Consider the following 23,226-nt stretch of genomic DNA (forward strand, 5'->3'; position numbering starts at 1 on the left):
ACTAGTTTGCCCCGTATTGGGAGCCACCCCCTCGTCGTTTCTCCACAGACCCCGTTGAGGGTCGCCTCTTTCCGCCTTTAAGCCGGTTCCCGAGCCAGGCCGCTCCGGGAGGGGGGGTGGGGGAACAGGCCACGGGGCCTACGTTCCGCGGGGCCGGGCCGGCTTCCCCGCCGCCGCCGGCCCGGTCCTGCCCCGCCCACCGGGCGGGGCAGGGCCGGGCCGGCGACGGCGGGGAAGCCGGCCCGGCCCCGCGCAACGGGGGCCACCCTCCATTCCGCGGGTACGGTGGCCGGTAAGGGCCTTTCGGCGCGTTTCCTGGTTCCCTGTGAGGCCGCGGCCTGTGGCGGGGCCCGTCCGCCGCTGGGTCCCCACCGGCGGCGATGGATTTCTCCAGGTTCCTATCGGATGATTTTGAGGTGAAGAGCTGGGTGAACGCGGCTTTCCGGGCCGTGCAGCAAGAAGCCCCCGGCAAGGTGGATGCCCACGCCGCTACTCTAGTGATGAAGTTGCAGCTCTTCATCCAGGAGGTCAACAACGCGGTGGAAGGTGAGGTGGGACGCGGGGCCATCGCCAGGCGCCCTGGCCCTTTGTAGACTTGTAAACGTGTCAGGCTGGATGCGATGTGGGTTTTGTTACTTCATTTAGCCTTTCGCTCTAGTACTGACAGCTGTGCTTCTGTAATCTCTGTGTCGTGACAGATCTGTTCTAAACACTGAGAAACAGCTGCCCCTGCCAGGGCAGGTTTAGGTTGGTTATTAGGAAAAATTTCTTTCCTGAAAGGGTTGTCAGGCATCAGAATGGGCTGCCCAGGGAAGCGGTGGAGTCACTATCCCCGCAGGTATTTAAAAGATATGTAGATGTGGCGCTGAGGGACATGGTTTAGTGGTGGACTTGCTGGTGTTAGGTTAACAGTTGGACTTGATGATCTTAATGGCCTTTTCCAACCTAAAAGGTTCTATGATTCTGTGATAAAGTACATATTTAAACTTTAAAGTTTAAATATTCTAGGCACTGCTGGGTGCAGGGTACGGGTGGGGGATCACAGAATGGTTTAGGTTGGAAGAGACCTTAAAGATCACTTGGTTCCCACCCCCCTGCCCTGGGCAGGGACACCTCCCACCAGTCCAGGTTGCTCAAAGCCTCATCCAACCTGGCCTTGAACGCTTCTAGTGGTGGGGCAGCCACAGCTTCTCTGGGCAACCTGTGCCAGTGTTTTACCACCCTCAGAGTAAAGAATTTCTTCCTAATAGCTAATTTAAATCTCTCCTTTGTCAGCTTAAAACTGTTACCTGTCGTCCTATTGCTACACTCCCAGATAGAGACCTCCGCCATCTCTCCTGTAGTCCCCCTTTAGGTACTGAAAGGCCGTTATAAGGTCTTCCTGGATCCTTCTCTTCTCAAGGCTGAACAACTCCAACTCTCTCAGCCTGTTAGATACACCTAAAGTTTTGTTGTTTGGTGTTTTGCTTTGTTGTTTGGTTTTTTTCCAAGTATTGAAGATTATATTCCCTCTTTCCTGCAAGGGTTCTCAGGCCCTCCTCACTCTACTGCTTGGTGTTTCTGCAGAAACAAGCCATCAGGCTCTCCAGAACATGCCCAGAGTCCTCCGTGAAGTGGAAGTCTTGAAACAGGAGGCAACATTCCTGAAGGAGCAAATGATCCTTGTTAAAGAAGATATAAAGAAATTTGAAGAAGACACAGCTCAGTCAATGCAGGTAGGTTCTTGTCTTACTTAGTGTTTATCTGGAGCTTGTGAAATTCTAAAGTTTCCAGGCTTGTTTGTATTAAACAATCTTGTGAACTCACGATAGACAAAACCGCTTTTAATGTTAATAGTAGAAAAGTGGGCGTGACACAGACTAGTGCAATCTGCATTTCCTGAGGAACCGCTGGTCATGTTTCAGAGTTGCTGTTACCTGATCGGGGGCACTAATTTCTGCCCGGATTTCTGCTCCGTTAGTTGGGGTGCATAGCGTTTTTCAGATAAAGTGTATATTAAAAGTATAAATCCAGAATTCAAACTAACCCCTTCTTATTTGAGTTTGGAAGTTGATTTAACATCTCTAGCTCTTTCAGCCAACTCCTTCCTCCTAGTAATGGCATGATCTTTTCACACGTTTTTTTAAATTCTAATATATCTGTGGCACTCATCTTTTGTTTCAATGGGCAACATTATATTTTTTTTCCTTCAGGTCCTGGTAGAGATTGACCGAGTGAAATCTAGAATGCAGTTGGCTGCTGAATCTCTTCAGGAAGCAGACAAATGGAGCACGTTAAGTGCAGACATTGAAGAGACTCTTAAAACACAGGTAGATACCCCATTATTATTTTTTTGTCTTTGTGCCTTCAGCTTTCCAAGGAAACTGCATTTAAAAGTAGATTCTTGAAGTGACTTTAAAACATGTACCTGTTTGTAAAATGTCATTATGAAACAACTATTAATGCTTTCTAAGGCCACATTCGGTAACGGGGTTGTCTTTCCCTGGTTGCAGGATGTGTCTGTGATTTCAGCCAAACTCACGAGCATGCAGAGCAGCCTGGCTATGCTTGTGGATACGCCGGATTACTCCGAGAAGTGTGTGCATCTTGAGGCTCTGAAGAACCGACTAGAAGCCATGGCCAGCCCTCAGATTGTTGCTGCTTTTAACTCCCAGTCTGTAGGTCAGTAACTCTTGGTGTCATTTACTATCAGTGCAGAGTTTATTGTCTTTAGAAAGTAAAATGTTGTTTGGGTGGGGAGTTTATGTCCTGAAGGCTCCTGGCGCTGGGTTGTGTGCTTTTTCTGGTGGAGCCAGATGCCATGAAATGTTCTGTTCCCTCCAGCTGCCTGTGGTCCAGTGCATCTTTGGGTTTTGTACAGTTTGGTGTAGCTGTGGCCACTATGGGAATTAAGGAAAATGTGAGTTGGTTTTGTAGGCCATGCAGATGGGTGAAATGGAGGTGCTGAGGCAGGGCTGCCCTGCTGTCATAGTTTAGTTAGGCCATGGATGCTCTCCAAGTGGGAAGTACTGCTCAATTAAGCAGAAGACCTCTTTCTTGTACTGGGCATTTCTCTTATACCATGGTGTTGTAATCATGAAGGAAGTTTGTTTGGAAACATTCTGACTCCTTACTACCTTGTAAAAGCTGTTTTATAAACTCTCTTTTAGAAGATTTGTCTTTTTGGACTGTTCTGGGTGCTCCTTCTTCCCTCTCCTACTGTCATAGTGCTTCTGAAAGATACTTGTTCTGGTTGTTGCTTCTGATCTGTGTGCACCTTGAGGTCCCAGTGAGAATCTGGGGCTGCGGTGCTTTTGCTGCACAACGCTCTGTGGAGTTCTTGTCTACTTAAAGGCAAGGTGCCCCAGTGTGTAACTGCAAACAGCTGGAGGGAGCGGAGGAGGGAAGAAGCTCTGTGCTGTGCTTCTAAAAATGTTCTTAATCCTTTGAATAGATGTCTGTCTCCTCTGTCCCATTTCTCTTCTGGCTTTTCTTCTTTGCACAGCCTCCTTTTTTCTGAACTGTGCTTATCACCTTCGCAGTACATCCCATGCCTTTTTCCTGCTGTTGCAGTGCATTACCCTTTACAGACAAATTCAAGACAAAGAATGATGTTTTGGAATATTTTCCCTGTTTAGGATGAAAGTAAATTGAATATTCCTATGCTCTGTGAGTTCTACACCAAAAAAGACATATAGGTGCGAGAAAGCTGCTGGAGCAGCTCTACTGGTACGAGGTCCTTTGCTTGGGCATAGTGTTCAGAATAATTAACTTTAAGCACTGTTGGCATTTTCTTTCAAAATCTGTTCTGGACATGTGTAGACATTGGCTTTTTTTCCCATTGAAGAGAGTTGCTCTGTTTAGTGTGAAGTCATGTTTTTTCCTGAAGTCCAGCTGCTATAAATGTAATACAAGTCTGTAAACATATCCCCAGAGAGTCTGTATTCTGTGACTTCCACAGATGTAGAGCACTTAAAGATGCTTAGTGTTCTAGTTTACCTGCCTTCTGGGTCCTGTTTGAAAAACAATGTCTCATTACTAATTTCTCTAACCCCAGATGTATTTTGTGAATAGAACTATAGTCATCCCCCTTACAGTACAAAACAGACTTTTGAGGAACTTGGATTTCAAAGCTTTGCGTATGAGCTAACTCAGTCTCGAGGCAGCTACCTTAGGTATCAGTTTGAGGAGTTCTGAAAGCAAAGCTTAGGACTTTGTGAGGTATGTTCCAGTTTTGTAGACGGTGACTTGTTTCTGGAAAATAATGTTTTCCTTCTAGGAAATGCTCTGGTTTTATCTGTCTTTAATACTAGATGGATTTGCTCGTTAAGAAGTCAGATTCATTCCTCATGTCTGCTACTTGTTCTTGTTTGAGTGTGGGTTTTGGGCAGTTCTGCTCCTATTTGAGAAGATAAGCAAACAAGAGGTGAAAGTGAGTCTTTGTGCATGCTCCCTTAAAAGAAGGATTCTCTTGCTCAGTTAGACTAAAGTCTCACCCTCAGCTTTGAGACTGTTAACTGCCTATTACTTTGTTTTGTGTAGATCAGGCAAAAACGTTTGTTAAAGTCTTCACTGAAATTGATCGGATGCCCCAGCTTCTTGCTTATTATTATAAATGTCACAAGGTAAGTATTTTGATAATATTTTAATATGGGGGAATGAAAATTTGAATTCTTGCTTGGCATGGACTGTAGGGGGAGCTGCTACATCATGTATTTTACCTTTCCTGTTCGAAGGAGGATGGAACCTGTTCTTTTCAGTGTTTCATTCTCTGACTTCTCTTTCCGGCTCCTAATAGCTTTAGTTACCTCCATATTTCAAGAGTATTTCTCCATTCGGGGCTTTGTGTTCGTTCCTGCAATAGACATGGGATATGTGTGTTCTGCGTGATTTCTCTGTGCTTTGTATTTTTCCTTTGCTTTTCTTGGATGTGACTATGTCAGCAATAACTTTATTGCTGCGACTTGCCAGCTGCTGACTTCTGTAAACTCTTTTCAGGTAAGATTAAAAGTTGGAATTCCAGACAGTTCTGTAGCCATAACCTGATCCTCAAATTTCTCTCATGACTGTGACTTTTGAGGATTAAGTTCAAGGCTAGGGCTTGCCAAGTATTTCAACTATTATGTGGGAGTATCAGTTACAGTCTCATTTTATGAGTAAAATACCAATGTTAATTAAATCTTTGAATCAACTAAGACGCCTCTAGCTTTATGCTGAAAGTCTTTTCCTTCTGTGGTGCTGCACTATACCAAAATGATATGTTGAATTCTGGAGAGAGCAGTAAGGGTGGGCATTGTGTTTTAGCAAAAGCGCTTTACATGGCAAGTTCTTGGTTTGAAATAAGAAAAGCTAGATCTGTGGACTGTCAGTTCTCCTCTTAGAATGGTTCTTATTTCCCCTGCAGGTGCAGCTGGTGGCAGTGTGGCAGGATCTTTGCCAAAGTGACTTAAGCTTAAATCGCCAGTTGACTGAACTGTATGACACGCTCCTTGGGACCTGGCACTCACAACTTCAGTGGGCTACTCAGGTGCAGTGACTGTTTAGTATTGGTGCGCCGTATGGGAGAGGACGAGATTGAGCACGCTCTCATAAAGCTCAGAACAGTTCATTGGTGCTCACTCTTTGAGTTATACTCTGTGCCTTATCAATGCAGGACAGGGTTTGCAACCTACTTTGTTTCTTGTCCCACTCTTGCAGACAAAATTTGATTTCTGGTGTTCTACCAATAGCAAGGTTGCTGTGTTATTGACATTAAAGCTGCTCTATCACTTTCATCTGTATCTTAAGTTAAATCTAATTTGTTGATGTTGCAAATGTGTTCTGTTGCAAGACATTTGAAATGCCTGGATTGCTTTATCGCTTGGCCTGGAGGAAGCCCCCAAGGTCATATTGGACTGATTCATGTCACTCTGTGTAAGATACCCGAGTGCTTCTGCTGTTGCCCCTTGGAGTCTGTGTACTTGTTTTTCCTGCCAAGGATAATGTAGGATCCAAAAAAGTTATTGTCCTTTAGTGAAATGAAGAAATAAGCTCATATTGTTGAGCCTGTAAGACTTTTTCATCCATGAAGGGTAAGAGATTCTTATCTTCATGTTACGAAGCCTGGTGCAAGTGTGAGGCCTGTACTGCAAAGGAGCTCAGTGTTTCCTTGAAATGTATTTTTTCTGCCTAATGATTCGATGTGACTTACAGGTCAGATGTCAGCTTACATTTTAGCAGATATTATTTGAATTGGAGATTGTGAGAGAGAAATGGCACATGGGACAAAGCTCATGTCACTCAATCTCCTGTGTTGGTTCTGCTTTCTGAAGAATTATTGGACCTTTTTCATGCTATTCAGTATCCATGGCGACCTTGCTGCAGGAGACTCGTGGTGATCCCAGCTTTCAAAGCAAATGAGCAAGAATAGCTGACAAAAATGTCACAATAAAAGGCTGTAACATGTTTTATGCTAGTGGAGCTGATCAAGTTCCCAGCTGATGACAGCACAAAATGGTCATCTTCTTGATCTGTATATCACTGTCTCTCACCAATAGGTAATTTTATATTAATTCTTTAATAGAAAGAAGCACACCCCCAGCACAGTTTTCTGTGAAAAAGTCCAGGTTGGACTGCTGCTGCTTTCTCTCCCAACTCTTTACTCCCTGGTTATGGCAGCCTGCCTCTCTGCTGGCAGCATTTGCAAACCCATCTCTTCTGCCTCTTCTGTCCCTCTGTTTCAGGAGCCCAGGTCTCTGTGGCCAGGGCATAAGGGTGACTAGAGAGGCCACGATTGCCCCTGGGAAGCATTGCTGCTTGTGTGAAGGCTGCTTCTGACAGCAGGGCAGCAGCACGTATGTGCTGGGGTGTTCAGGAGGCTTGAAGGTATCAGCCTCTGGGTGGACAGGACCTGCTCAGTTTGGAGTGGGACAGTTGGTCAGTGTCCTTGCTGAGATGGTGATATGTGGTTTGTACATTATGGGGCTTTCTCTGGAAGCTGTCTGCTGCCTGTCATCTTCCTCTGAGATAATGTGCTTTTGCTAATAGCTTTTCTGTTACTGCAGGTTTTCAAGAACCCCCATGAAATTGTGACTGTATTGTTGATTCAAACTCTGGGAGCACTGGTGCCTTCCATCCCTGTCTGCCTCAGCACTGCCATGGAGAGAACAGGCCAAGAAACCAAGCTGAATAAGCTGCTGGAGCTCTACGATGCCACCATCCACTTCGCAAAAGGGCTGGAAGTAGCAATGCTGCCAAACCTGAGTAAGGCTTTTGCACTGAATTTTGTCATTCTGTTCTGTCAACTCCTTTGTAAAGTTCCATTATGGGATTTTGTTTAGTTTTACATGGAAGGAGGGATTAGCTCTTCTACAGTATTGACCAGTTACATGGCATCTGCACCTTTGTGTCCGTGTATGTGTATATATCTTACACTTAAGATATTGACACAATACTGAATGAGCTTACTGAAGCAGAGCTGTTCTGAGCATGCTTGCTGTCTAGAGTAAACAGTATTTAGCACTTTTCCTTTTACAAGCATTAGTATTTCTTCTGTCTAATGGATGAGGAAATGTCTGTAGGGAACCTATCTGTGAAACCCATTGCGAAAGAACACTAAAGCATAAAAGTCAAGGAGTTTCCTGGAATTAAGTCACACCTTACTAAACAAGAGAAAACCTGCTTGAAAGCTGCATCTGTTGGATTCTTAATTTTTATTTTTTGGTTTTTCTGTTACTACTACTTGTGTTTTAATCAAGTGAAAATGAAGGGCCAAATATTATTTCTGAACCGTTGATAGTTTATTCCCTAGCAGCATCCTTGGTGTTTGATTCAAAATGTAACCTTACCCTGTGATGTTTGTCATCTCTCATTTTGGTCATGACTTGATGAATAATTCCCACAAACCATGAACTAGTGCAGTGCTGTGTTTACGTAGGTTTATGCCTGACTTGAACTGTCGGTTATTTATAGTCCTTTATTAATCTGGTAGGGCCCCTTCAAAGACCAGCTATGGGAAAATCCTAAATTAAAGCTAATGGAACATTCCTAATGCTGTGTTTCCTGTGCCTGGTTCCTCATAACATTGTCTTGAGCTATTTAAACCCAGATTCTTACTTGATCATGTAAATTATGATTATTGGGCAATTTCAAGGAGTGTGACTGTCATTGTGTCTGTTTTTGTTGGCTTTGTGATTGCATACCATTGTCAGTCATATTCAATCCTCGTTTTAGCTTAATTTATGTTATGTAATAGAAATGATTAAAAAGAATTTGAAAAATTATGTCAGATTCTAGAAGATTATGGAATAGGAAGGCAGATGCTGAACTGTTACCTGACTGTGTTTAAAAGAAAAAAGAATTCTTTATTTCCATCTCTTTCGCTGTGGGATAAGACGTTTGGGAAGAGAAATATCTCAAGAATGGGAAGGCCAGGTGACTCAGCAGAACAGGGTCAAACCAGTTCCTACATATGTGTATTTGAGGGAAGGGTTCAGTTATGACTCATAGGTATAATTCAGGTTGGAAGGGACCTCAGGAGATGATCTAGTCCACCCTCCTACTTCAGGCAAGGTCTGCTATGAGTTCAGACCATGTTGCTCAGAGTATTGTCCAGTCTGATCTTGAAAACGTCCCAGCATGGAGATAGCACAGGCTTTGGACTCTATTGTTTGTCCATCCTTAGGGTGTAAAAGCTTTTTCTTAAATCCGGGATTCAAAGTAATTCTGATTTGCTGCTAGTTTGAGTTTGGCAAAACTTCACAATAACAGCTAAGTGTCCAGTTCCAATTTGAAAAATAATCATTCAGACCTGTTTTTTGTTTGGGTTTGCAGCTCCCTGCTCAACACAGTGGCACTGAGATACTGAGTTCGTGGTTCATGTTCAGCTCTGGTTGACAAACACCGTGAAGTAGTAGTGCTAAGTGAATTGAGTTAGTGTCAGTTATTCTAAGTATGAACCAGGCTTTCTGATAAATGAGGATTGCCCCTGTTTTAAGTTGTGGGAGTAACGTGTTTCCCTTCTCAAATGGTTTCAATACCTTCCTTCTGCCGTAGGTTGCGATGTTTAATAGATTTTTGTCACCCAGGCTGTTTTGGAGCAGTGAGTGATAATTTTCTTGAGGCACTTGTTGAGGTAGAACATCTTGGTTTTAGAAAGCAGGTAGAGATAATAACCTTGTTTTTAAAAAAACGAAAAAAAAAATATCTGTGTAGTTGAGACTTAAAGCTGTTGGGCAACATTCCAAGCCTGTGTAGGCAGTGTGCTCTAATTGAGGGACTACTGCATGTTGCTTGAAACAGGGTTTTTAGTAACATGTTCATCTATTTGTAGACTAAACATCTGATTCTTTGTAGAGGAGCAGAACCTGGTAAAAGTGATGGAACTGGTGGAAGCAGTGTATGGTCCGTACAAGCCCTATCAACTTGAGTATGGAGACCTGGAAGAAGAAAATCTCCTCATTCAGATCAGTGCAGTGCCCTTGGTAACGTAGCAGTCTTTGTTCAACTACACAGGGAGAGGCTTGAAGTATCTGCGAGATACAAGGGTCTTTGCCATAGTTATTCTTTCCTCCTCTAGTGTTTTCTGTAATATTTCCTGTTTGCAGTATACTTTGATACTGTTAAGTAAATTTTGTTTAAGAAATAAAGTTAATTTCAGCAGCACTGTCAGGTTGGAGGTAACTTCTCCTTCACCCAGTAACTGCCGCTGTGTGGATCTGATGGAGAAAGACTTTACCAAAATATTCCTATCAACCAAGAACCTGCTTCAGGTTTGATAGAATTTATTAAGACCAAGACTTGGGGGAGGAAAGTCCTTTTTGTGGAAGATTCTGTGGGTGGCAGAACTGTTTTTCCTGGAAGACGTTGTAAATGTGGGATTTGTCAGCCGGACTTCTATTAACAGGCACTGTTCAGGAGGGTGGAAGCAACCAGCATTGTTCTCCCTTAAGTGTGTCACGAGATTGGAGGATACTGAGAGAACGTGTTACACGAGGTGTCTTTAATGCCTGGACATTCACTAAAGGAAGAGTCAGGCTCAACTTTGTTGTTGTTGTTATTTAGGAGCATTGGGAAGTAATTGACTGTGTCCAGGAACTGAACCATTCAGTCAACAAACTCTTCATTCTGGCTTCTGGAGCCATCGACAACTGCATTAAACTCACTGATGGACTGGGAGTGTGTGGGCTCCTTAAGGCCCTGAAAGCTCTGTTCACAAAGTAAGGTGCTTTTAGTTACACTGCTGCATTTGTCGTAAGGGAATAGCAAGTATTCAGTTTGTGGCCAAGGACTTTGTAGTTTATGAAGAATGGCTGAGAGCAGAAAGTATCTCTAACTGTAATATGAATCATCTGATATCCCCTCCTGTCACTTAATTCAGGTAGTGACTATTTCTTAGGGGAAAAATGGAAGCTTTTTATGGCCAAATAGCAGACTTTTCTTAGTTGTTTTCTATTCTGGTTCGGCTGAATTTTCATTTTTAATAAATACTTTTGGAGTGGAAAATGTTTCTCAAAACAGAATAAGACAAAGACAAATTCGGCTGATGAAAAGTAGAATTCCGTGGGGAAATAAATACTTACTGGGACAAGTGACCGCACATTCAGAATCTACCTGTAGGTACGAGGTACCCTAGTGAGTGAGGTTCACAATAAGTTCTTGTCTTAAAGTATCACTTGCATCCCACTTAGTATTCCAGTACTGATCCCTAGTTCTTTCCTGATATCGAAGGAGCTGCTCACAAGGTATAAATCAAACTGTTACCTTGCTGCCCCATGGGGAAGAGGAAGGCACACTTCTCTGCTCTCACTTTCTTTATAGGCAATTACGTAGCAGTGTGCATGTCCCTAACTTATGGGCATTATTAAAAAGAAAAAAAAAAAAAGAGGGTGTGTGAAAAACAAAATGTTCTCCTTTTTATCCATGTTCTCATCTGGTGAGTAGCTGTGAAAACAAATTCATGAGATTGTTGTCACTGTGTTCCTGGAGTAAGAGCCAAGTGATGTTGTAGTAGCAGTAGCCTTATAAACTTTTTCTGGTCTTCCCTAGGAGATGTGATTAGTGTAGTGATAACAAAAATATCTTACTCCTACCTTCTCATGGGAGTGGAGAGTTCCTAGTATGCGGCATATTGAAGTAGACACGCAGTATCTGTCACTCTTGAGTTTCTCCCTGTCTTCTGGTGTAGTCTTGAGTGGGCTGTGGCTGATCAGTTCTTCATGTCTGCGTGTTTGGACTGGAACAAGTGTCTCTTCTGAACTCCTTTTAATATTTCCTGGTTCTTTTTCGGCCCTTGTAGAGGATTGAATGAGCAAATCACAGGACATGCGTTTTTGCTGCTCTCCAACCTATTCTCTTATGCTAGTGCTTATCTCTTCTCCATTTCTCATTACAGGTATACATCTGACTTTACAAATACATTGCAGTCTATACGAAAGAAATGTAAACTGGATGATGTGCTATCAGATTCTCTTTTCCAGGAGGACTGGACTGCATTCCAAAACTCTGTCCGGTAAAGGGGATTTTTTTTTCCTGGCTCAGAACTGATTTTTGTATCAGAGTTGGAAGGGAATTACTTAGGGTCAGTTTACAGAAATTCTTAGTGCAGAATGCAGGGCTGTGCCCACTTAGCTGCAGTGCTACTGGGACCATTAATGTTAGTGACTGGGTTTCAGGTTGCTGCTGGCACAGTAAGTGCTATGAGACTCCCCACCCTGTCTGGAGCAAGTCTGCATGTCGTATCACTTGAAATATCCGCAGCTATTAGAATTTTTCCCAATGACACTGAGCTGGCCTTAGCCCTGATGACAAGAAGTAGCATGTGGATGAGGCTGTTGGGCAAAAAAAATCAGTACGTTATCAAATGGATGCAGAGTTAATAGCCAAATTAACCCTTAACAGATGTGCCCCCTGTGGGCTGTGTTTTGGGTATTGCACTTTATAATTACTTGACACGTGTCTGAGATGGATTGTCTGGGGGGAGGGGTGTCTGGCATTATCTGCCTCAAATCTCACAACATGTGTTTTTGTCTTGTTCTTTCCCAGGATAATTACTACCTGTGGTGAACTCCTTCGTCAGTGTGGAGACTTTGAGCAGCAACTGGCCAACAGGTAAGCGTTGCTGAACTTAATTCATGAGCTGTCAACATAGGTACAAAGTTGAAAGAAAACAAACCCCAAGGTGCTTTTGTTGCGTAGATGATGGAGGGAAAGCAGAGACACTGTGATTTCCCCCCCACTGCCCCTCCGTGTCTTTTGAAATGTCAGAAGTGGGTCACAGGCTGTTCCGCTCAGTCGTGCGCCCTGAGACAGTCACAAGAATCTTTTTTCTTGGATACCTGGCTGGGCATCAAATGGACTGCCAGTTTGGGGAATTTCCCACCAGCTCAAATTGGCAAGATTCTCACCCCCCTTGTGACACGGGGCATGAATCATTTGCTGAAATGAATCTAGGTGTGCCTTAACTAATCGATGCCTTGTAACTTGAGGAGCGTCAAGCATAGGCAGCACGTAGGTCTTTTGTTGCTTGTAGGCGGTGCACTGTTCAGCCTATTGTACGATGAAATGCTTTAGTCTGACGAGTGCCTGTGCTTTGTGTAGGACACAGAGGCCTGCAGTGCACAGGAGGCTTGGGTTTGTTCCGTATTTGCTAGATGTTCTGAGAGCACAATCCTCTCTTTTTCATCTTGCTATTTTTGCAGTTTTTGAGTTGCACAGTAGACGTCAGAGTAGGCTGTAATTAGTGTCTGCTAACAATGAATGCTCTCTCCCTTGAAGTAACATAGTGTTGGTCCTTGGACCAACATGAGAACAACAGTGCTGATTTCGGAGGATTTTGCTCGTGACTTTTGTGTACTTATTTTCAGGATTTTATCAACTGCTGGGAAGTATCTCTCAGACTCCTACAGCCCTTGTAGTTTTTCTGGCTTTCAGGATACCAGTTCTGCAGACAAGAAGAGCTCTATAAAGAATCCCTGGCAGGAATACAATTATCTTTTGAAGGAGAATGCATCCGAGTATGCCAGCCTTATGGAAACGCTTTACACTCTCAAGGTAGCTTTGGTGCCTGGGAGAGCCTGCCTCTATCACAGGGTGCTGTTGAGCCCACATTTGATAGATGAGACCTGGATTCCCCCTACAGCCTGATTACGTTTCATCCTGAGCTGCAGCCTTTTGATGGGCTCTGTTCCAAGTCTTCCACAGAAACACTGACTGATCTGCTGAGAGATGAAATGTCCAAACCCAGGAAGTCTGGGCTCATTCCACCTCTCCCCAGATCCTGGCTATGTTTTGTGAACATGCCCTTATCAGTTCAAGTGAGGGAGATTTTATTGCAGAAAGCTTTGGGAAGATTGTGTTGGAGCCATCTCAAATTCTGGAGCCCACATACTGGCTTATGAAGACTTTTTTTGGCACTTGTGCTCTGCTGCCATATCCATTCTGAAATATGATTCTGCAAGATCATTCATGCATGCATCTGTGAACAGGGTAGAATGACTCCAGTTATCTTCTTGTGGATCTAAGTTATGTTTGCCATCATCGGTCACATGTAGTAGTGAAGTCAAGGTTATGAGTTCTGTCTCATTTCCTCAGAATGTTTTGATTTCTTTTGCACTTAATTTACATGCAACTCGTACAGCCCTGCTTTCGCTGTTAAATGTTTGACTTTATACCTTTGCTGAATAGTCAAGTTCCATAGGTACCCGTCATGTAAAACTTCTGCTTGATTCCATGCAGGGAATCGGTTAGTTGTGCCCTTTGAATAAAAGGCAGTTTTGCCATTTTCTCTGAAAGTTTCTCAGTATCTAGCCTGCACTGGTGCCTGGCATGGCGGGAATGCGATGCTGATTTTTTGCAGTGCTCAGTTTCCATCTTGAATAACTAGTTAGAATAGGTCATCCCAAGGGAAACAAGCTGTGCCATTGCAGAGGATAGCTCTTTTGTATTAGGATGGCCCTAATAAAGACCTCTTTAAGAATGTTAATATAGCTTCTCTGTGGTCTGTTTAATGACTTCTGTATGTGAACGCCTTTCTGTGTCTGTTAGGAAAAAGGCACCAGTAACCACAACCTGTTGTCTTCATCTCGATCTGCCCTAAGCCGCCTCAACCAGCTGGCACACCACTTGGCTTTTGATTCTGTTTTTCTTCGCATCAAACAACAACTCTTACTCGTTCCAAAGATGGAGGTGAGTAATGGGTACATCAACCTGATCTGAACTGGCAAGGTTTACCCCTGGGATCCCTTAGGGTGGAGTACAAGGTTGCTTAACCTTTCTCCTTTTCAGAATGTTTCCCTCTGGTATCATATTTCTTCCATGAGCTATACTCAGTGAAAACATTTACCTTCTTTCATCCACAGAACTCACAACAGGCAGCCATGTTTGTAAGCTCTGATGTTTATTTGAGACGTTGCTTTTCTAACCTGTGGCAGCATGTGTTTCCCACAGGGAGCTGTGTGGAAAGGGTGTGTTTTGGGCCTGAGGGAGGACGAGGGTAGCAGTTTTCTCACCATCTGTGTTCTGCTTTCCAGAAGTCCTTGACTAGTCACAGTTCGTGTCGCTGGGTGACCCCTTCCTAGAATACGGATAGACTTCATGCTCCAGAAAGTCCTAGATTCATTCTGCACTTTTTGCCTTACAGGGCTGGAGCTCTGGTGGCATTGGTGAGACCCTGACAGATGACCTGCCAAACTTCAGCCTGACTCCTCTGGAATATATCAGCAATGTAAGAGCATGTGATGGTCATTACTGGAAGCCCAGTGCTGGGGGAATCTCTTCTGTGTTTCCCTAATTTTTTGTAAAATCGTAGTATTTGTTAAAATTGTTATATGATGGTGATATGTGCTCTCAGTGGTCCAGCCCTCATCAGTTGGGTTGTGTCATTTTTTGTAGCTTTTGTGAAATCCCTGTCAAGTTCTGGAGTAGCCAAGGAACATTGGGAGCACAAGGAGAGTTTCTTCCCTATTGAAGTGCACTGTTTACAGAGGGAACTCTCATAACGGGATGGGAAATGCCAGCTTTTGTTTGTAGGGGTGAATACTGAGCATATCTTCATAATGCAGTGCATGTAGCCTAGAATTTCCTGCAATGTGTATTGGAGTGTTTTAATGATTCTGTGAAGTTAAAGAAGTCTTGAGCTCTTGCCCTTCTAATCCCCATGCGACTCCCTGGTTTCTCTTTCTGGTGGAATAACAATGAAACCTTTCTGGCAGTGGGGTGTCTGAGTGGAAAAGGAGAGTGAGCTGCTCATTCCTTCTGACTAGGCACTCCGCAATTCAGTGCTGCTGAACAGCATTCGGGTTGCTCTCCCATTCTCCTCGTTGGTGTTTCAAGTCGCTGCTAAATTTGCAGTTCACATAGCTGCTGTTATTATCTCAATACAAAGTATAATTTGATAAGCAATTTTTTTATGTTACCATCATTCTGGGCATCACACAGGGAACGGATTTTTCAAGGACAGGCTGCAACCAAAAGCTTTTAATATTTTGGTTTCCTCTGGTTTGTGGCCTACAGACTGTTATACTCTGCTTTTAAAGCTTTAAAAAGAAATTTATAGAACTAGGTAGGCGGTCAATTTGTGGGATAATTTTGTCATGGGTAGTTTGCATTTAGCTATCTGAGAGAGTTTTAGGAAGTTTAGAAAGCTCATGGGCAGTATATCAGGTAAAATTTCAAGGAAAGGCTCCTACTGAATTTCTAAGTAGCTTTCTAATTAACACAGTTCACCAAGAGAGACATGCACGGTTGGTAAGAGGCTAAATATACTCCCCTGCCACTTAAATTGAAAGTTAAAACTGAGATGTGTATGGTTGTTACTTGATTCTGTAAGGAACCAAAGGACATTTCTGCCTGTCCAAGGCAAAGAGGAACTTCAGAAAATTTCAGATACAAAGCATTTGTTTTCTGACATCTTTTCAGATCTACCGTTTATCATGCTGCTGAGAGATAGGTGGGCCAAGACTGAGCCACAGCTTTGTCTTGGGTAGTCTTGAAATAGCAATAGTACATTGTGCAGTAAAATTGAAAACTAAAAAACTAGAGTGGAATTTGGAAGCAAATTGATGTGGCCTATGTGCTGTGTAGAAGAAAAGGCAGGTGATGTGAGCTCAGGAAAAAAGCTATTAATGATCATGCTCCGTAATGGGGAGGCACAGTACTCTGAGCTGTACCTGCACCTAGGAAGATTCTCTGTAGCAGCAGGTAATCACTTTATAAACAGTGCAGTATTTGTTGTATGCCTGAAGTTATGTGGCTCATGTGTGTGAATTCGTGAGCACACTCCCTGTTGGGGAGTAATACATTTCTGTAATTCATGATTATATTGTCACTTGAATCCATGTTTCCTCTTCTGTGGTCTTGTTTGGTTCAGTCTCTTAGATTCTGCTCTAGAAAACAAATTGCTGGGAACGTTCCAGAGGTTAAGATTTGCTTGGAGTAAGAGTTCTCTGTACAGGTTTTTCTTAACATGATTGTTTCAATGGTTGATTCTCTGACCTCATGACAAATTATTTCTTGTACAAAGTACGACGATGAGCAAGAAACAACTTGTTTCTAATAAATGTAGGTTAGTGAGTTGCTGTCAAGCTCAGCTTTCTGCTGTCAGGCGTGGATTACTGCAGTTGACTTTTTTTCTCTAGCAAAGTCCTTGCTTCACATTTGTTCAGTGACTCAGCTCTTTGTGCTTTTATTCTAGATTGGGCAATACATTATGTCTCTTCCTCTTCATCTTGAGCCATTTGTCACTCAAGAGGATTCTGCTTTGGAACTGGCATTACATGCTGGAAAACTGCCTTACCCCCCAGAACAAGGTAGGGTGAAACCAAAGACTTGCAATGTCTGGGGGAAAACCTTCACATTATGATATTACATGGGTGTGACGTGTTGTGGTAACAAACCTGTTTGAGATCCATTTGCTATTGTCTAGTCAAGCTGTTTCTTCCAGGAGTCTTCTGGTAATACCCAGGAGGAGATTCTAAATAACAAGTAAAACCTTTTCAGTTTCATTCAAACCAGAAACTTTAGCTTGGTCTATTTAACTTTAGTGTTCATTAAAATTGTGGTTTGGGGTGCAGGCTCTGAAGTATTACTGTTTCAGAGTTGGAGTAGCATTTAATATCCTAAGTGCGGGGAGTGAACGGGAGGCACCTGGGGTCAGTTCCCAAACTCTGAAGGGAACTGTTGAACCATCTAGCCTGAAAGACTTCTGAAGTTAGCTTTTCCAGCTTCTGCTCCTTATCGGCCCGTCCATTGGACTGCATATGGTTCACGGAGCGGCTTGGACTGTCTAACAGCTTGCTGAAGGGGGAGTCTTGCTCCAGCTTTGCACTCCTGCCCTCTCCTTTGTGCTGGTTTCATAGTAGGGCCATTTCCATTCATTAACGCCATGGAAAAGTATTCACTTTTTCTGGCCTAGTTTCTTTAACAAGTATATCAATAAAGTGATATAAATCAACTTCCTAAGAGGTCTACTATGCAACAGAGTTGGCGTGAGTGGACAGCAAGGAATAGGCAAAGAGGAAGCTTGTGACCATGTTTAGAAGTGGTGAGTTGTTAGGTTGGCTGACCCTCTGGTGTAATGTTCCCATCTACTGAAGAAAACAACCCTGCGTCACTGATCATACAGCGTATTCTTATCCCCAGACTATCTAAGCTGGAATTCTTGCAACAGCTGCAGCCATGAGCTAACCTAGTGTGAAGCTTCAGGCCGTAGTGAAATCTGTAGAAAATGTCTAATAAGCTTAATTTTACACTAATCACTTGTAGTATAAAATATGCAGTCGTCCATGACCTTGTCCCATAATTTGTTGCTAGAAAAAGGGGAGCCCCTGAGCTCCTTTTTTCAGGAATAGACATTCGTTCTCAAGCAGGATGGTAATGCTGTTTTCTTATAAACAGCTTTTTCCTCTCTCTCTTTTTTCTGTAAATCCAGGAAAAGATACTGTTACACCTTTTGTGACGTGCTAGCCTGTGCCCATCTGTGATAAAGGTTAGGAGCCTGTGGCCAGAAACTAGTCTGCTGTCTGTCGTGTTTTGGACAGGTTTTGCATCTTTGGGAATTTCTTAAGGGTTCGACCATGTTTCTAGTCTCCGTAGTCGGATTCTTGCTAAGTAAGGACACAATTCTGGAATGCTGGCTGCTTGATTTAAATTCTTTTTTCATCATATATTAACTCCGGCTGAAAAAATCATTAGAGCTCCACCGCCACTACCAGTGCCACTGGAGTCTAGTGATTAGATACCAGCCACAATGGTTAAACCCCCCATGCTGAAGGAAGTGCAGTGGCTGCTGACAGTGGCTGCTGAGACAGCCATGGCCACTTTGTCCCCAGAATGCACCGAGTTCTTTCTGCATGTCGTTTCTTAATTTCTTGCAGCAAGCTGAATTTTGGCTCACATTCGTTCTTCAGATGGCTGCCCTTACCTGTTGAGTCATTAGTCCTGCTGCAGTTAACAACAGTAGCTACATAAAGCTTCCCAGCAGGCTGGCAGCGTGCCATGGTTTGCGGTGGTTAATCTCTTCGTGGTGTTTATTTCCACTGATAATCAAGGAAGCGTAAAGCTTGGTATTTGTAGTCTTCCTGTAGCCTTCTGAGAATACGCTCTTCTGAGAATAGCCTTATTTTGTCATCTTAAAGCATTTACATGTTTAATAGCTTGTTAATTTTCAAAACACTTAGGAACACAGAATGCCTTTAGGGCTTGAAAAACCACCTGTGAATCCTTGTCATTGCAGTAGTTTGTAAACTACTCCTGGAAGATGATCCTGTAGAACGTGCCAGGCAGTGCCCCTGATCCCAGCCTGATCACCTGTCAGCCCTTTGAAAACGACTTAACCTGGAGAAATGATAAAGTAAAGCAAAGCGTTTTGGGTCTTGAGCTAACTTTCAATGTTGTATGGTAGCAGGGAGGATATGTAACTGCTTTGATTACTACAAAACCATCTGATAAACTCTGAATCCTAACGAACACCTTAATGTCTCTTTGAAGAAACAGTTAACCATTTACGAATTATGTTTTGTTACACAACCAGCAAGTGCAGGTGAATGAGATTGCTGACAGCTAACGAGAATTTTCTGTCCAGGAGATGAATTACCTGAGCTGGACAACATGGCTGACTATTGGCTGGGCTCCATCGCCAGAGCTACAATGCAAACGTACTGCGAAGTCATCCTGCAAATACCAGAGCTCACCGTACATTCGACAAAGCAGCTTGCCACAGACATTGGTAAGCTCAGTGCACACGTTGTCCTGAGAACTGTTGCCGTAACACACGGGCTCCTCTGTCATTACATTAGATTTGAAGAAACTACAGCCTGGGTTTCTGTAATTGTGAGCGTGTTGATCTGATACCGGCATGGTGGAGTGGTTCACAGCTGCGCTTTTGCTTTGTCTTTGTTCTGTCGCATCCCTCGCCAAGGGAAGGGTGACGTTCTGGTAGGTACTTCTTCACTGCTTTGTGCTTCTGACTGTGGAAGTCAAAGTCCTTCTGAACTGAGAAAATTCCCTTACAAGCCAGCCTTAGCAAGAAGGATCTGTATATATTCTTTTGAAGTGTGGCACTGCTGTTTTCTGTGTTTTTAAGCTAGCAGTGACAGGATTCGAGCTGTCATGAAGAGCGAAGAGTAACTTTCGCTTGTGCGGTGTCTGTTGCTTGTTCAAATCCATGTTTATCCTTAATCTTACAGATTATCTAATAAACGTGATGGATGCCCTTGGCCTTCAGCCATCAAGAACACTGCAGAATATTGTAACTCTGTTGAAGGCAAAACCAGAGGACTACCGGCAAGCCGCAAAAAGTGTGCCCCGCAGAATGGCCAGCAGCATCGCAGCGATGAGAGGCCTGGAGTGTTAGCTGTAATGTCCCTGCTGCTGGACACTGTTCAAGAGCTGAACTTTCTTGGGTTGTTTTTACTTCCCTATAAACTTTGCAAGGACAGTGAAAATGTCTCTGGGAATGAGGGGAATTTATTTCTGAATAACTTTTAATAAATGTCTTTGTCTAGGAAAAGCTCGTTCCATTTTTCCACCTTTAGAAATGAGGAAAGATGTCCTACAGCCAAATTTACCAAAAACTATCTGGATGACCTTGAGTAGACTGAGCAGCGCTGGCTTCTGACTAGAAATGTTCTGCCGGTTGCTGGAGAGTTCATGCTTCGTGGCGGTGAGATGACTGTCTTTTTCAGAAAATTTAATCAATTCTGAATCTAAAATTATGGGGTAGGTGCAACAAAGATCGACTGATTGGAAGCTTTTCTACCTGGAGGCAATCGTTATTGCTCAAGTCTGTCATTATTCACAAAGTCAAGAAGACAGTCTCGTCAGTGAGCAGATGAGGCATGAGCAAGCTCAACCCGGAGAATAAAACCAGTTTTGTAGGTTGTTCCTTGTGCGATTAATGTATTCTACTGAAAGCTATGAAGTTTATAAGAAATTTAATGGAAGTGTTGTTTTTGTGTAAAATTTATTAAAGCTTGGTATATAGATCTTTGTAAAACAACTCGTCCAGACTAAGTATGCTTCCAGCGCTCCCACAGCTTTTTTTGTTAGGAAAAAATTGGACAAAATTCAAAGAGGGCCCAAAACTGGAATGCCAAAACTCTTCTGGTTTGGAGGGGAAACAACATCTTTCTTCCCCTTATCTTATCCTCTTACCACCAGATGCCATGGGAGAACGATTCTTTTCCCAGTGTCCGTGTCTTTGCCTCCTCTTTCCTTAATTTGGTTCCGGCTGCTCTAATCAGTGTTTAGCCCAATCCACAAATTTTTCTGCTGTCTTTGCTTTTTGGCTGGTTTTTTTTCCCAGGCAGCCTCTATCTTTCGGACAGCTGTCAGTTCTCATCCCAGTTTGGGGAGGCGAGGAGAGCAGAGGTGCTTTATAATCAGTTCTTGGGTTTTGTGGATTTTGGCACCTAAAAAAATTTCAGAGCTGGGAAGTAAAATTTGTTGCCTGGATTTTATTTTTTTTTTCTTGGCAGGGTTTTTAGTTAGATGGTTCCTCTTTTGTGTCAGGGTATGAAAAGTCTATTAAAAAAATCCCCAAATGAGTGGGAAATTTGGTACTGTGGTGTTGAGACTTCTCAGGTGTCTCGTTTGGCTGCGATTTGTGAAGCCTTTCCCCTGGAGAGCTCTGTGCTCGGTCCTGCTCCGTGCGCAGCTGAGTCTCCCAGCGGCTGCACTGCTGCTGCAGCAACAAAAACCCAAAAACCCTTGTGCATGTACACTTACCTGCAATCGGTCCATTTGGGGGAGAGAGCCAAGCCAGTAAAGAGCCGAAGTCAAGTACCTGAGACACTTTCTGCTTTTATTAGTTTGTCAGACGCCCTCTATAAACCAGCAGTAACTGGAATAGTAAACTGTCCGTGTCCTGCCAAAGAACATGCTGTTCTCTGAGATAGGTGAATCTCGCTGTTCGTGCCTCTCCCATCCTTCTCCTGCCTCGTTACTAGAAGGTGAGGACTTTTGATGCTGTTCTTTGCCTACTGCTATTGCATTTCAGAGGGCGAATGGCCCCGGGCAGGCACCCAACTGGAGCTGGAGGTGTGAGAAGCTGGAAGGTGCAGACACCTGAGACCTGCTGCTGCCTTTTCTGTCCGTTACAGCTCTGTGGCAGCAGACGCCGGAGCCCACCCCAGCGTGTCGGCAGCCGAGGTGCTGCGTTCCAAAGTGCCTCGGAGAGGGCTGGCCTGGGAAAACAGCTCTGCCTTCCCCCTCTCTCTGCAGCCTGTCTCATCGCAGCGAGCTCCTCACGATTTCATCAGCACAAGGAACAGGCCCAGGGTGTTCCACACAGAAAAGCATCTGATGTCGCTGCAGTGTCTTTGTGTTTGAACAGCTATTCGGGTTCCCGCACAACCGGACTTATTGGTAGTGATGTTGACAGTGTTATCTGTTGGTGAGAGTGTGAGAATAGATGCCCAGGTTTTTGTTCTCAGCTTTTCTAGTGTTTTAAGCAATTGTTCCATTGTGTCTTTTGCAGGGAGAGGTGTTTTTTCACTGTTGTGAAATCGTTTGGAGGCCTTTGTCAAGATAAGTATTAGCTTGCGTGCATACATTGAGCACTGAATTGGGAGGGTGTCAGGTGCTTGTTTCTGACTGCTGCAATGTGGAATAAAGTGCTGTCACTTTTCAAGAACTCTCCTTTTTGGTAAAGGAGCCTGTACTGAGGGTTTGTGGTGCTCAGGGAGGGAAGCATCCCTTTAGGGAGAAGGGAAGTGAGGCGTCAGGCAGGAAAAGTCTAGGACAACTTGTAAGAGCTGGATTCCTCTGTCTTTACAAGTGTCCTAACTGCCTTTCGTCTGCCCTGTTGCTGCTCTGGGTGGTTTTATGTGCTTGCTGAGCTCATGCTGTACCCAGGGTTAGATGGTTTCCTCACAGAGCAGCGTGTTCGTGGGCTGTTGGTTATTTGCTCTTGCAAACGAGAACCATCTGACTGATAAGGGGCTGGGGGCAGCTTGTGGACTTGATAAGCAGGTGCTCCCTGAATCAGGGGTTTTATTCCTTATATCTTCCAATTCAGGTATTCTGTAGCTGCGGGTGACTGTAAATTACCCCTATTTTTCTACTCCTCATCCCAATCAAGATCGGAGGCGAGCATGGCTGCTCACCAGCCCAGGAAGGCTGGTGGTGAGGGAGGAGGTCTGTGCGCTGCATCCTCGCTTAACTGTGCCAGTTCGTAAGGAATCTGGCGCTGAAGGATGAAAGCGTCATATCCTTCTTCTCCTAGTGGAGAGTAGCAAGTCTACTGTTTGCTTAATGTGTAAAAGCTGGTTGTTTGTTGTTTCTGAGGCAAAACTTCTGGAGGCATCGTCCCCGATGCTAAATAGCCTGTAAAGCTTTTTGGTGGAATGAGTAGGAAGTTCTGCAAATGAAACTGCTCTGCTAAATGGCAGTGTCAGCTTCTAAATAACCCCCCTACCTCCTGATTTTTCAAGCGGTGGCAACTAAAACAACCGCAGCCTCTAGCTCGGGAGGTCCGTGAACCGTGGGCTGCCAGGAGGGAGAACCAGAGGAGGGGCTGTTCTGCACGTGCCCCGGCTGCAGGTTTTTCCCTGTGCATTGTTTTGCGAGCGCCGTCAGAATCAAAAGCCTCAGACCGGTGGGTTGCTGAAGCGACAGTGAAACCTCTGCACGGTTTAAAAATCTGCTTCTAATCTGCGTGGTGTCCTGCGCGTGCTGAGCGAGAGGTGGTGGGACTCCAGACGCTGAGCTGAAACCCAGGAGGACGTGAAGGAGCGCACCACGGGTACACACCAAGCTCCGCTCATCCTCGCC

The 23,226-nt window shown here is 44.0% G+C and overlaps 1 protein-coding gene across 1 annotated transcript; it reads left to right on the plus strand.

The window, feature by feature from the left end:
* Window positions 1-183: 183 nt before the first annotated feature.
* COG7 (component of oligomeric golgi complex 7) lies at window positions 184-22,082 on the plus strand. Its single transcript, XM_074597460.1, has 17 exons — window positions 184-546; window positions 1,567-1,715; window positions 2,193-2,309; window positions 2,493-2,661; window positions 4,522-4,604; window positions 5,384-5,506; window positions 7,023-7,221; window positions 9,313-9,440; window positions 10,021-10,175; window positions 11,351-11,467; window positions 12,001-12,066; window positions 12,822-13,008; window positions 14,002-14,142; window positions 14,597-14,680; window positions 16,649-16,763; window positions 19,037-19,180; window positions 19,641-22,082. The coding sequence occupies exons 1-17, from the start codon at window positions 381-383 to the stop codon at window positions 19,805-19,807; spliced, it is 2,310 nt and encodes a 769-aa protein (XP_074453561.1). The 5' UTR covers window positions 184-380; the 3' UTR covers window positions 19,808-22,082.
* The last annotated feature ends 1,144 nt before the right edge of the window (window positions 22,083-23,226 follow it).

This window comes from Larus michahellis, chromosome 8, assembly GCF_964199755.1.
Source record: "Larus michahellis chromosome 8, bLarMic1.1, whole genome shotgun sequence".
Classification (NCBI taxonomy): Eukaryota; Metazoa; Chordata; class Aves; order Charadriiformes; family Laridae; genus Larus; species Larus michahellis.